General features: G+C 39.6%; 1 protein-coding gene across 1 annotated transcript in view; it reads left to right on the top strand.

The window, feature by feature from the left end:
- FBXO22 (F-box protein 22) overlaps positions 1 to 4834 on the top strand; it is a 5839-nt gene extending 1005 nt beyond the window's left edge. Inside the window, exons 2-6 of the mRNA XM_009886712.1 lie at positions 89 to 176; positions 482 to 577; positions 1604 to 1768; positions 2761 to 2926; positions 4128 to 4834. Coding sequence (XP_009885014.1) covers positions 89 to 176; positions 482 to 577; positions 1604 to 1768; positions 2761 to 2926; positions 4128 to 4557 — 945 coding nt within the window. The 3' untranslated portion in view covers positions 4558 to 4834. The remainder of the gene's footprint in view (positions 1 to 88; positions 177 to 481; positions 578 to 1603; positions 1769 to 2760; positions 2927 to 4127) is intronic.
- The last annotated feature ends 8354 nt before the right edge of the window (positions 4835 to 13188 follow it).

The following is a 13188-nucleotide window of genomic DNA, read 5'->3' as shown; positions in this document are numbered from 1 at the left end:
CCGCGCCTTCTCCGCGGCCTCCCCCTTTCCCTCCGCGGAGCCGCGCCGCAGCCCTGCGGGTTCTCCCTCCCCTCTCCTCTCCTCGCAGAAGGTGCAGGTGCTGCCGCAGACCGTGCTGTACATCGCCGACGCGGAGACGTTCAGCGGGCACGAGGAGTGCCACGAGCAAAAGAAAGGTAAAGCCTGAGGTAACTCGTTCCCGCCGGGGGTTCTCTGAGGGAAAAGTCAGGCTTTTGCACAAAATGCGACCCCGTAGGTTTATATTTGTGATGTGAAACGCATCGGCATGCGATCGTAAAGAGATGAACTCCCGTCCTCGGGAGGCTACAGGTTCTCGTAGCAATTAGTACAGGGCAGCCGCTGACGGGCAGCACTGGTTAAATAGGAGGGGTTTGACTGTGGGGTTTATTCCCGGACCGTTCAGAACAACTAATTTTAACTTTTCTCTGCTTTTTTTTTTTCTTACTTTTTTTTTTAACAGCCAGAAAAAGAAACAGTAAAGAAACAGCAATTGCACTTGAAAAATTGTTGCCGAAGCGATGTCAGGTTCTCGGACTGGTCACCCCAGGGGTTGTAGGTAGGAGGAAAATGTGTGATTTCGTGAGAGATTGGCGTGAAGGTGTCCAGTGTATCTCACACCTGTTCCGGTTCCTGTTTATCACAATTTCATACATTTTTGGAAGCACAGTCCTGCAGAATGACAGGAGAGTTCTCGCAGCGATTACCATGTTCTGCTCCCACCTTGTTCAGCGCTAGCATAAATTTTAAGGAGTTCACAGTGCCGCTGCGAAGTCATGCGGAGCTTAAATTTTTACTTCATGTGATGCAGCTATAATTAAGAGGGTTGATTTAATTGAGTAGGCAGCTTATTACAGTTTTTCCTGGCACATTAATGTAATTATTGAATGTTTCTCAGATTTATCTGTATTTTTCGGAGTCACTTTGTGACTTAATTGTACAGGACATCCTCGGTATGTAACCGTTTGTCATGGTCCAGCAGAAGGCATGCACAATAACTACAGAAAATTCACAGCTTCCCTTGGCAGTCATCTTCTACTGCTTTGCTTTTTTATCAGCAGAATTTTTTTTCCTAGTTTCTCACCTTAAATTCTCTTCCCACAGCATAAGTAGGGTGTTTGATTATTGTCACTGGTATAATTCAGTAATACGCTCTCAATATTTGTGTTGGTTTGCTTTTTGCTGTCATCACACGCTTGTATAACATGTTAAAAATCTGAGTATGTTTGCATGCTTGCGAAAGTTCACAGGAAGGCTTGAGAGAGCTGTATTGCACAGTGCTTGTTTTCTAACGGGTTCATATTCGGTGTGGCTAGGGCAAAATGTCCAAATATGTCCATGTCTCCTTGTCCAAAGTGACTTCAGTGTTATCTATAGCCAGCAGGACTTCTACATGCTTCATCTTACCAACACATCAACAAAAAAAAAAATATCACACCAGTTGTCAATTAGATACATTGTTATGGAAATGAACTATCACGTTTTACATCGCTTAAGTTTTTCTGCCTTTTTTAATCTGTGTTACAGTGTAGACAAAAGTATCAGAGTCACTGAAGGCAAGATGTCTGGTTTTGTGTCTTTGTAGTTACACCTATGGGTTCAGGCAGCAATCAGCCTCAAGAAATTGAAGAGGGCGAAGCTGGGTTTGCTCTGTTGTTTCCCAAAATCGATGGGGTGAAAATTCATACGTTCCATTTTTCAAAGGACTTGAAGAACAGGGTCTTTGATGAAAGTAAATTTGCTGAAGCAGGTATGTCCTTGTTCTCCCCTTTGTTTGGGCTTTCGTGCAGTGTTGCATTGCTCTTTAAGGCGCCAGCGTGGAAGCAACAGCTTCTGTGCTAATTCCATTCCTAGAGCACTCTGTGGCTTTCCAGGGCTGCAGCTGGTAATTGTGCATCTCTGTTCTTCCCATTCTCTGGAGTATTAAGATTAAGTTATGGTGAGTATTGATCTCAGATTGCCTCAGTTATGTTACAAGTGGAGCTGTTCAGAGGGAGCTGTTAGGTTTTGAGCAACCTCTAATTGGTTAAAAATAATGGTAAATGAGTTTGTGCCATTGGGAATGATTCCCATCACTACAGTTTAGAAACGAGTAGGGAGGAGCTGCTTCTCCTCTTCTCCAGAATAACTTTGTATTTAGATCCTAAGTCAGGCATTGTAGCAAGGAAAGGTAGAACAGGAGACAACATATTCCAATAAATACAGTTTACAATCCTCGTGTTGTGTCCTCAGCAGGGTAGATCATTTATGAAGAGTAATATAGTGAGGGTTTCTCGAGTCTTCTGTGAGTTTCTGCCTTGGGATAAGTGACTGGCTGATGTATGTAATGTATTTAATTTTCAGGTAAAGTTGTTCACTCCGTTGTGGTTTATGTTGAATAACCTATACGCTCAGTTCTTATCTGAATGAATTAAGGATGATTGAGGGTGCTAACTAAAACTGAAGAGCTCGGCCTTCAGAGGCTGTGGTAAAACTCAAATGCTCTGCTGAAGAACTTGAAAGCTGGAGGAAGCAGGTGTAGTCGTCTTTTCCTTGCTAGCTGCTTTTTGGAAATTCTCACTTAAATGGGGAATGCAGCCCAGCCCCTGGATGCCTGGGTAACTTGTGTCGTTTTCCCAGTTGCAGCAATGGAAAGCCATTACTAAAGGTGTGATGTATTATTTGAGGAGAGACTAGGATGGTTGGACTTCAGGGGTCAGGATTTAAAAATAAGAGGATTAGTGTTTGTGGTTTTCTTTGTAGGTCTGAAGAATAACCCAGATCTCCGGGTGGTTCTTCTATTTGGCTACAACTCCTGGAAGTCTGGAGCCACTCGGTTTCTTCATCAAATAGTCAATCCTTTGAATGAGAAAAGTATCATTCTGGCTGGGGGACAAGTGGAGAGTTTTACATCACTGACCTCTGAGAAGTAGGTATCTTTTTCAAGGTAAATTGTAAAGAAGATTTAAAATGGGAGAAACAGTGCAGAAGCTATAGTCTTCTAGTTATGTCATATTAGAAATGCCCATTAACGGTAGTAAAATGATAAATTTCTTTTTTAAGAGAATAAAGCCCAACTAGTACACTGGGATCTAGCCAGAAAAACTGAAAGCTTTTTATGACTGTGTTACAAATTGGATTCTGGAAACCCAGCTAGGAGAAACCCACTGCGAAGGAGATTTCCAGCTTCAGATACCTTATGTGTGTTTATTGCAGTCTGTGTTTGCTCTCTGGCTTGCAGATAAATTATCACTCATTGTGACAGAGACCATTTCTGTGAGCATTTTGTTTCTATATCAGCCTTGGTTTGGTTCACACTACAGAGCAGTAGCTGAACATGCGAACAGGACTGTGCCCTAGGAACACACCTAATGGCTGAAGGACGTGGCGCTCATGGGACCAGGCTAGATCTCATCCAGCTGAAACCCCTTCCCTCTGCCAGGATCCCTGCAGGGCAGATTTGGGCTCCAGCTGCTCTGCTGTACAGGGAGAGCCTTTTGTGCTGTCTGACTGGCACATCCTGGGGCGTTCTCACTGGAGCTCCTGTGCTGGGGAGTGCAGTGCAGGCATCGCCGCCGACTCCTCTCATGCCAGCGTAGGTCTGGACTCCGTAGCAATACCAACGTTTTTCTTGCATCTGCTGTACGCGAGCTGCGCCATTACTTCAGATAAGAGAGCTGACCATATTAAAGTATTGCTAATAAAGCCTAAGTAGGTAAGTGCTTGGTCAGCCGAGGAGACTTAAAGCAAGACGACTCTGAAGCCATTACTGACTGCTGCCCTGGTTTGATTTGTAAACACTGAGTATCTTTGCTTGTCTTAAGTTTAACTAATAGTTCAGCTGGAATTCGTACACAAACTGCTGAATTTGGCGTATATTTGAAAGGTAGGCTTACACTTAATCCCTGGTAATGGATGTGAAAGTTTTTCCTTGTGAAAGGTTGCTAAAGAAAAAAAAAAAAAGGTTGCTAAAATTTGAAAGCTTTGGCTTGTTTTTAAAGTATGGTGGCTTTATAAATCACGAGAATGTTGGTCTGCTTCGAAACCTACTTCTGCTGCAGCAGAAGTTTATTTGGGTTGGACGTGGTCTCTCTGGAACATTCTCTAACTCAGTGCCTGTTGCCTTTCAGTAACAATGCCCAGCCCGGCGATGCCTGCGGCGTGGTTGGGCTGGCTTTCAGCGGTCCCCAGATCCAGAGTGCCACTGTTTTGTTAGACCAGGACGTGGCTGATGAGAGGACAGCAGAAGCCGCCATGCAGCGTCTCAAAGCAGCAAACATCCCTGAGCATAACACCATTGGCTTCATGTTTGCCTGTGTTGGCAGAGGATATCGGCATTATAAAACCAAAAGGAATATGGAAGCAGATGCATTTAGGAAGTTTTTTCCAAACGTTCCTCTCTTTGGCTTTTTCGGACATGGGGAAATAGGATGTGATCGAATAGTTACTGGGAATTTCGTATTAAGAGAATGTAACGACATAAAGGATGACCTGCTTCATGGTTATACTACCGTTATGACTCTCATTCATCTTGGTTCAACTAAAGCAAACCAAGTGTAAATATGTTTTTAATTCTTCAGTGCGCTGTTTGTTTCATTCCAGAAAGCTGAGAAGTCTGGAAGAGCGGACATCTTGCAAGCAAAGCCCTTTCCAAAACGTAAACATCATTTTGGTAATATTATCGGATCTTGTAGTTGGAATAGAGTTTAATATAATAGCTGCAAGAAAGCTTTGCATTTTGTGTAATCCCCTGTACACATCAGAATTGCAGGTAAATGATATTTGATGGAGTTCTGCAATTGAAGGAAGTCTCTTTCTTCCAAAATGAGAATGGTTTGCACAAATGGCACTTGGAGTCCAAATATCAACATGTAGAAAGAAACAGTAGTTTGATGTGCTCTATTTGTATATGTAAAACAGTCTAGAAAAACTACTGATGCATACTGAAACACTGATGCATAAAATCCACCGTTTCCTGGATTTTATTTTGAGAGATGCACAACCTGCCTGGACTTGAGTCCTGTTTACAGAACTGAATGGTTTTACTGGGTAAAATGAATGAAAATCCTTAGAGAAAAACAACAAAGTGCTTATTGAATAAAGAGGACAATATGTAAAAGTACCTTGCCTTCTATTCTTAGAGAAAAAGCTCTGATTTAAAGAGGTGTTGTCCAGTTACAAGCTCAACTTGGCTCACCATCTTGAACTAAATTTCAGTTGTTTCAAATATCTGGTTTAGATAGCTGGTACTTGTGTGTACCAGCAATTTCAGTCTTTGCGTATTTAAGTTTACATGCTCAAAACATGCTGGTTGCCTTTTCTTTTAGATTCTCTAGTAGCATGATGCTCTCTATTATAAAACTTTAGATTATCTAGAGTGTCGAAGATTAGGACTACCTAGTATATAGAGCCTTTAAACAAGACTTGTGCTTTTGCATGTTTTCCCATGCTTTTACATCAGTCACCTGGTTTGATTGCTGCAGCTGGAATGCAGTATTGCTAAGTTCAAGTAAGTAAATTCAGCATACTCTCAGTATAGGTAATAATACATTTGCTCCCTTTTAAATTCTTTTCTCTCTTTTATTTTCACTTAGTGATAGAATGACAAGAAATTAAGATGAATTTTGCACCATTTCACCACACCTCTAAATGACAAATCAGGCAGTTGGCCTGTTTTTAGTGCAGTAAAAAGAAAATACTTGGCTGTTGTGCAACAAAGTAATTGTATTTATGTAATGTTGTACAACAAAATAACAGTATATATAACCAAGACTAGAGCTGGCAACTTTTTGCTCCTGTCTGGTTAAAACTTTTCCTGATCTTGGCCTAACAAGCTAAGGTAGAGGCATATCTGTCCTGACAGTTAACTGTTGGTTTTAGTGGGTGCTGAGCACACTTGCAGCACACCACTTGCTGGTGGCTGTTGATGATGTGGTTTTGGTTTTTTTTCAATTAGAAGACAGAGAATGAGCTGTAAACGCCCAGTCGCCTTCTAGGGATAGGAGGTTAGTAGGTGTGGCTGCAACTTGGAAAATGTTTAGTTGCTGTGTTTAGAATGAAAGGTGTTTGGAAATAGAGTATGCTTGAATTTTAAGAGAATCCTCTGGGTGGGAGATGGTTACATGTTCTCTCAGCATAACCGGAAGGTCATGTTTGGCCCTTTCTGTCTGCATAAGCTACGTGTTTAACAGGAGGCAAAGAAAATGTTTCAGTTCTGTAACACTGACAGGATTCCTGTAGCTGTTGGCAGGAGTTAGGACTAGGCAGCATCGCTGCTCGCATAAGGCCATGAACTTTAACTAACTTTTTGGTGTAGTACAAGTAGGTGAAGTATGATCAACCACGTGTCCTGAACAAAAGTGCAAACATGTCCAGAAGCGTCCAGAGAAGCGGACAGTAAACTCCAAGGATGTCGCAAAGCAGGAAGCGAGTGTGGTTTGAAGTGGCTAACCATCAGTGAGGTCCGGTAGCGGCCCAGTGCTGTAGCTGTGGACACTTAAGAGGTAAACATAGTACAGAAAAGATGGTGGGGGGAACCCCAAGAGCCTGCACCAGAGTCCAGGATCCTCTCTCCAACCACAGGGAGTGGGGATAAGCCCAGGGGACCCCAGAACCACACACTGCATGACTGAACTCTGTCTCTCCCAGAGCGCATCCTGCCTTCCAAGTGACAGGGAAGTGGTGTAATGGATCAGATTGCAACATCCGTGATTAAAGTGTTTTGCGATGCAAACTCATTTTGCCTCCACCCTGTCATTTGCTCATCAACCATGACAACTCCTGAGTGAAACCAAAATATATTTGCCTGAAAGGTGCACCTACCAAAAGGCAGAGCTTGCTCTTAATGGACACAAAGTTTTGGAGTGCAGTAATTAATACCTCTGTCACTCAAAAAATAACCATGGAGTTTTAAAGTGGACAAAGTTAGTTAAATGAATATTCAGCAACTGAGGAAAATATGAATAGCAGGACTGCTCTAAAGATAATTATCTGTAGTTACAGTGCTGATGGTAATATGGTTCCAGCGAGAGACTATAATCCTTAAGTGACTACAGCTGGATTTTAGTTTTCTTACGAAAAAAAGAAAACCTTCAAAGTCACAAGACCTGCAGGGAAGAGTGATGGTTTTACTAATGAAAGGTAAAAGACATTCTTTTATCCCCATGTTTTGAATATGAATAATGTTTTGTTGCACATTTTTTCTTAATTCATCTTTCAATTAAGCAAACTGCAGGTTTCAAAAGTACAAGAAATAATAGGAAAGCAGTGCGATGTATAACCTTGTATTTGCACAACCACGAACAGCAATTGCCAAACATAAAACTATTACTATAATTTTTATTTTACAATTACAAATCCAAAAATCCACTCATTATAGGATGTTTCTCTAACATGCAGTTGTAAGAAACTGGGAATAGTTTGATAAAGAAGAGCCAAATTATGCCAAATTATCGTAACTCTGCTGCCAGAAAGCAATTTCAGTTAGAAACTGCAGAAAAGTGCAAAGATAGCAAACTTGGGTTTTGTTACTCTCTGTGTCAGATTTGTTTTGGCCCAAGTTAATATTGGAACAAGCCTTATTGTATTTAACAGATGAACAAGTCATACTGAATCATGCCCCATTGGCAGGGAACAGTAAACCAAGATACATAAATGATGCAGCCAAACGTTGACTTTCAGCATGCAGCGGAGAAGGCTGATAAGAATGTTAAACCTCAGACTGAATTCTGAAAAAAAACGAATAGGTACATACGATTCTTAATTAATTTTTAGTTAAAGGTCTACCTCAAAATTCACTCGGTGTCATTACCCCCTCATTCACTTTTGTCTTCCTAAAAATGGAGGACTACTGCTAGAAGTAACTGTAGTGGTGTCCGTTAGCTTTCATATGATACACTAACTGGTATCGACCCAAGTTTCCTGAACCCCTAGAGTCTGGCCAAATGAGAGAACAAGTTAAAAAGCATTTGCCATTCAGATGCCTACTTCTGTTTTACTCAATGGAACGATACAGGAAAATAATGTTTGAGGTGTGGAAGTTTGCATAGTTAGAAGTGACAAAGATAGTAAATGTAAATTTAAATGGTCTTTTGTAGGGTCTTTTATATTATAATCTCTGAGCACTCCGCAAACATTTAGAAAATAATTATTTCCCCCACTGATTATTTTTCTTGATTGTATTGTGGGGAAGATTTTTTTTTTTTTTTTACTGTATGAATCTGTGGTGGATCTCTAAAATATGTTCTGTCTTAACAAAGCAGTTGTATTTTGTGCACACAAAAGCAGCTAAGATAAACATTAGACTTTAGTTACTGAATTTCTTACTTGAAATTTTACCTGTTCCTGAGCCCATTTCTCAGCCAGACAGGCTCCAGAAGAGGCTGTTGTTTCGGAGGGGTTCGGGATGAGCCTTGAGGGTGTTCTGTCTGGCAAATGGTCTCCTGAACTACAGGCTCAAAGCCGTGCAGCGAGGCAAATTGAGCTGGGGTTGGTGGTGGCGTGCCTTGGTCCTCTACCACAGTTTTAGGTCAAAGACAAATTCAAACATTGTAGGACCCTTGTGCTGATTACTTTATGCCTACCAGCACTTCATAGCAATGTAGGGTATTTTTCTAAACAGACAACATACATCTACAGTGAAAAACTGGAAACTTTTTTTTTTTTTCAAAGGAAATGGCGTAAGGTAGGTTTGGATTATTTGGAAATGATGTTACCTGGATGCTTGTGTTAGAATTATTAGCAGACAAATGGCTAATTGGATTTTTTTAAAAGAACTTTGATTATTTAGGGGCAAAATGTTTATTCCTAAATCAATGGGATTTGTGCTTCTAAATGCTTTTAAAAAACAATTTCTAAATTGCCATCATTACATTTCACAGCTAGGTCCTCCCTGAAATTAGCAGGTAGCACAAACTTCTCAAAATAAATGTTTCAGAGTGATTCACATCACTGAATCAGTGGCAGTCATGTCACCTTTTCAAGATAAATTTTCACAGCTATAAGAGTTAGAAACAGGGTTTTTTTTAAATAAGCCCGTCTTAGCTGAGTTGTCAGTATGGCAACAGTGAGAGCAAACACAAATCCCCTCAAAACAGGAACTCTCCTAGAATCTCCAGAACCGGTGAAAATGACTGAATAGTTTGAAACAGCAGCAAATTCTGTGATGGAAAACGTACAACATAGATTCAAATTACAGAGCCCTGTTTAAAAAATGCCAGAGGAGGATGCTCGGCTACTTTTTTACAGCCCATCATTTGCCTGTACAAAAGTTGTAGTCAAAATAGCATTACTTACATTGAGAGGATAATCTGAAAACAGTCTTTTAATGTACACTGAAAAAGAATGTTCAAATGTTACACAAACTGACACAGAGATGCATTTAGAAGTGTTAGAAATTCGTTTTAATTTTAATTTAGGGGATGAAAACAGCAATATTTATTATTTCAGGTTTTACAGCTGCAGGTTCTGTTTACATGCCCTTAGCTAGCTATAGAAATAAATCCTGGTGAAAGGTTTTGTGGAGTATCAGTCCCAAACATGGAACTGAGTGGCAACCTGCCTACTGGTATTTCACAAAAATTTGCATTTGATACTTTGCAAATTGCTCTCTCACATTACATACAGATTATGTTGAACAGGTTACAATCACAAGAAAAGCAAGAACAGACTTTGGATAAGCACAAACAGATAATTTTACATACAATCATGAAAAAGGTTTTGGTTTTTTAAAACTTTTTCACTAATCTTAACCACAAAAAGCAAGTAATTTATGTCTGGGTTCTTTTGATTATTCCATATAATCTGAGATACGGGAATATTCCATCTCTTCATTTAAGTATAGAGTTGTCAACAAAAGGCATTATATCTGGGAGAGGTACAGTCTACATATACATCCTGGTAATCTAAATAATATTGCCAGAGAATCATAACACAATTTAGTTCCACTTTTTTCCCCAAACTTACACGAACATGTCTTCATTAATATCCCTGACTTTGAATATGGTCATAGTACAACTGAAAACTCGTACTCAAACTAACCCACAGTCTTTTCAGTTTTTACTGGAAATAGCTTGATGTCCTTTAAATCTGAAAGGATGTTAAATACCGAAGGAACATAATTGAGGGGGCTGTTTTGTTTTGTTTTTTAATGTAGAAGAGTTGGGTGTCCCATGTTAAATCCATAACCACCTTTGGCTAAGGCTGTCCCTCTTCCTGGGTAGTCCCTTCTAGGTATATATCTCCTGATACAGAATTTGCTGAACACCTAACAGGAGTTCGTAGCCTTTTAGGTAAGTTTGCTGCTTTCCCTTTCTGCCTGGACTCTGGTCAGTTCGGTAGCACCTGGTCAGCACGCTCACAACAGAAAGCAACGGCACAGACACCATTTCTCTTGTGGTAAGTTCTCTCTCCTATTTCTTCTCTGCTTTCCCTTTACAAAGAACTAAGTCGTATCACCAGAACCCCTCTACTCTCTTTAACAATGCAGGGCCAGGAGGAAAAGAATTTTTTTTAGTGCAGTAAATTGTGAAAGGGTTGCACAACATTGAAGGTACCTTTAAAATGGGAAGTGCTACCAAATGTACTTCCCTGTTAGTCTTCCCACTTAGTATTTAACAATATAAATCAGAAGACCATGCAGCACAGAGAAATCCTCTTGTTTTCTTTGAACAGCCATTTCTCCTTCTCCTTTAATTGTACTTTGCCCCAGTGTTCATTTGGGCTACTAATGAAAAAAAAAATTACATACCGAGTAAGATATAAGCAACCTCTTATTTAGGTCTATAAAGAGATTTCCTGGTAATGGCTGGCATTTCGTTCTGCAAGTGATCAAAATGTTTTTGCAACATATATGGAGAGACCTTTACTACAAGATTCTGGAAGGAAAACGTGATCCTCAGGTACAAAAGAATTTTTGCCATAACACTATAATAAATTGTTATGTAATAATATTAGCGGAGGTTCCTAGGAAATGAGTCTTTTCCCCTTTTCTTCCCGCCACAACCTTTCGACTGGTGGAGGGGTAATTTTAAAGACATGAGATCTTATGTGTCATGAAAATGGGAGTCAAGCGGAGAAGAGAGACCTTATTACGCATCCCTGCATATACACAATGCTTTTTTAGACTCCACTGACTCCAACCACAAGATCTGATCCACTGGAACCAGTGTTTCCTTAGCTTTATTGCTCACAGGACTACTTGCCTTATTTGTAAGCAAGCATTGCTAGAGACTGTTGTACTATTTTATTAAATTATACATAATGTTGGCTACCCTGTACTTTCTGTGGCGTTTGACCACCTTAAAATGAATTTGTAGCCTGATCTCATTTTGACCTGAACGTCAAATTCCCAAAGCTTGTGAACTGAAATAATTAATTTCAGAAGCTGAAATGTTCTCAAATGCAATGGGTTTGAAGCACTCTGAATTGCTAATAGGATTTCCTTCAGAGATGACATTGTTTCATAAATCAACTTGTTTGCATTTAAACGCGGTTTTAGTTTATTCATCCTCACTTTTTGTACAAATTGTTTCCCTAATAATGCAAACAAGATTGGTAACAGTGAATAACTATTCCATGTCTGTCTAGAAAGCTGAGAGTGTTCTAGGAGTTTACAGAGTACAACTTCAGTCCATTTATTTCTTACATCATCTATTAATTTTTCCTTCCTGAATTTCCACTTAAGATGACCACAAGCCTTTTCCTTCTTCAATGAAAATAGTGTACCAAACTTTAGCATTGTTAAGTCTGAATGTCTCATGATTAATATATGCAAGTTATCTAAAAAAAGTAGTTGTCTCTGTCTAATTTTCACTGAGGCTACACAAAGTACTTTAGGTAATACTGATTCTAATGTAGCCGTCAGTACTGCTATAAATGTCCTAAACTCTGTATTTAACAGTGGCGTGTCCCTGTGTGATGAAAAATCACGTTTATCTTTTCCAGTCTTGAAAACAATATTATCAGCTTCCTTCAGAGTATCTGCTAAAGGTCTGAAGTCCAGAAAATAGCATATAAGATCGGTTAATTTCGGGAGAAAGTGATCTTTTAGTGCTTTATACAACTTGATCAGGAGCTTCTCTGGGTCCGCTCCTTTACTTGCTTTGGTACCCTCGAGTACTTTCAGATGCTGAGCTTTAACTTGGAGTTTAACTTCTCTGATGTGAGTCCTCAGAAGGTAATGTATTTTTCTGTTTTGTTTTCTAGTAGCTATTACAATATGGTTTTCTCTTTGACTTCTTACCTTACACACTGTAACAGCATGTCTTTTCTTCTCTCTCTTGCTGTACTTTTGTCTGCATTGATGTAAAATACACACTATGTTTTCTAACACTAGAGCATGTAGTAGACATCCTAGGAATAGAAGCTTATACAACATTTTCTTTACACCTACATTTTTATACACCTCAAGATTTTTTATTTCAGAGATAAGAAATCTGCATTCTGCATTTTCTTCCCTCTCAATCCCTGAAGTTTTCTCAATTAACTTTCTCTTCAATACAACCTTATAAATCCCATATAATGAGCTGTTAGGTAACGTGCCATTATGGAAACATATCTGGGTTTTGCTGGTTTCAACCTCCAGTGCTAGAAATGAGTTGAAAAGAAAATTGTTCAGTTCACATTTTCTATGCCTCTGACTAACCAGACAGTCTGTTTGTGTTGTCAAGGCAGAAAGAGAGACAGACCATGTCATTTGGCCTCTATATGTCTGAGTACGAGAATCCTGTGAGGAAGCAAATAGTGATATATAATACGCTGCTGTGATCAACAAATGGTTATGTGAATAAAAGAAACAAATTTTTAGAGAGAGCAGCACTTGTTCAGCCAAGACACCTGGCTGGATAAAATTTTGTGTCAGGAATGGACCTGATGAATAGAATTCCCAACTTCTAGTATCTGAAATATCAACTGGAAAATTTAAGGTAAGGTTTAAATCTCCCTCAGTACTGAGATTTTCAGAAGGCAAGACAAAAATAAAACTGTCAAGGAAGGCGTCTTGATTAATATTAGGGACGTATACCAAACAAAGGGTAAATACTCTGCCTGGTAAACTTCTTTTAACCATTACCAATCTCTTCTCTTAACTTTTTCTTTTAATTTGAATCAAAATCTTGTGCCAGGAAGTTGACCAATATACTAGCAGTGGTAACTCACCCTCATGTTGTCTTAGATTAAAAAAACACCTATCAG

This window comes from Charadrius vociferus, unplaced genomic scaffold (genome assembly GCF_000708025.1).
Source record: "Charadrius vociferus isolate BGI_N301 unplaced genomic scaffold, ASM70802v2 scaffold356, whole genome shotgun sequence".
In the NCBI taxonomy this organism is placed as follows: Eukaryota; Metazoa; Chordata; class Aves; order Charadriiformes; family Charadriidae; genus Charadrius; species Charadrius vociferus.
Note: the sequence above shows the minus strand (reverse complement) of the source record. Positions and strands in the feature narration are given on the sequence as shown.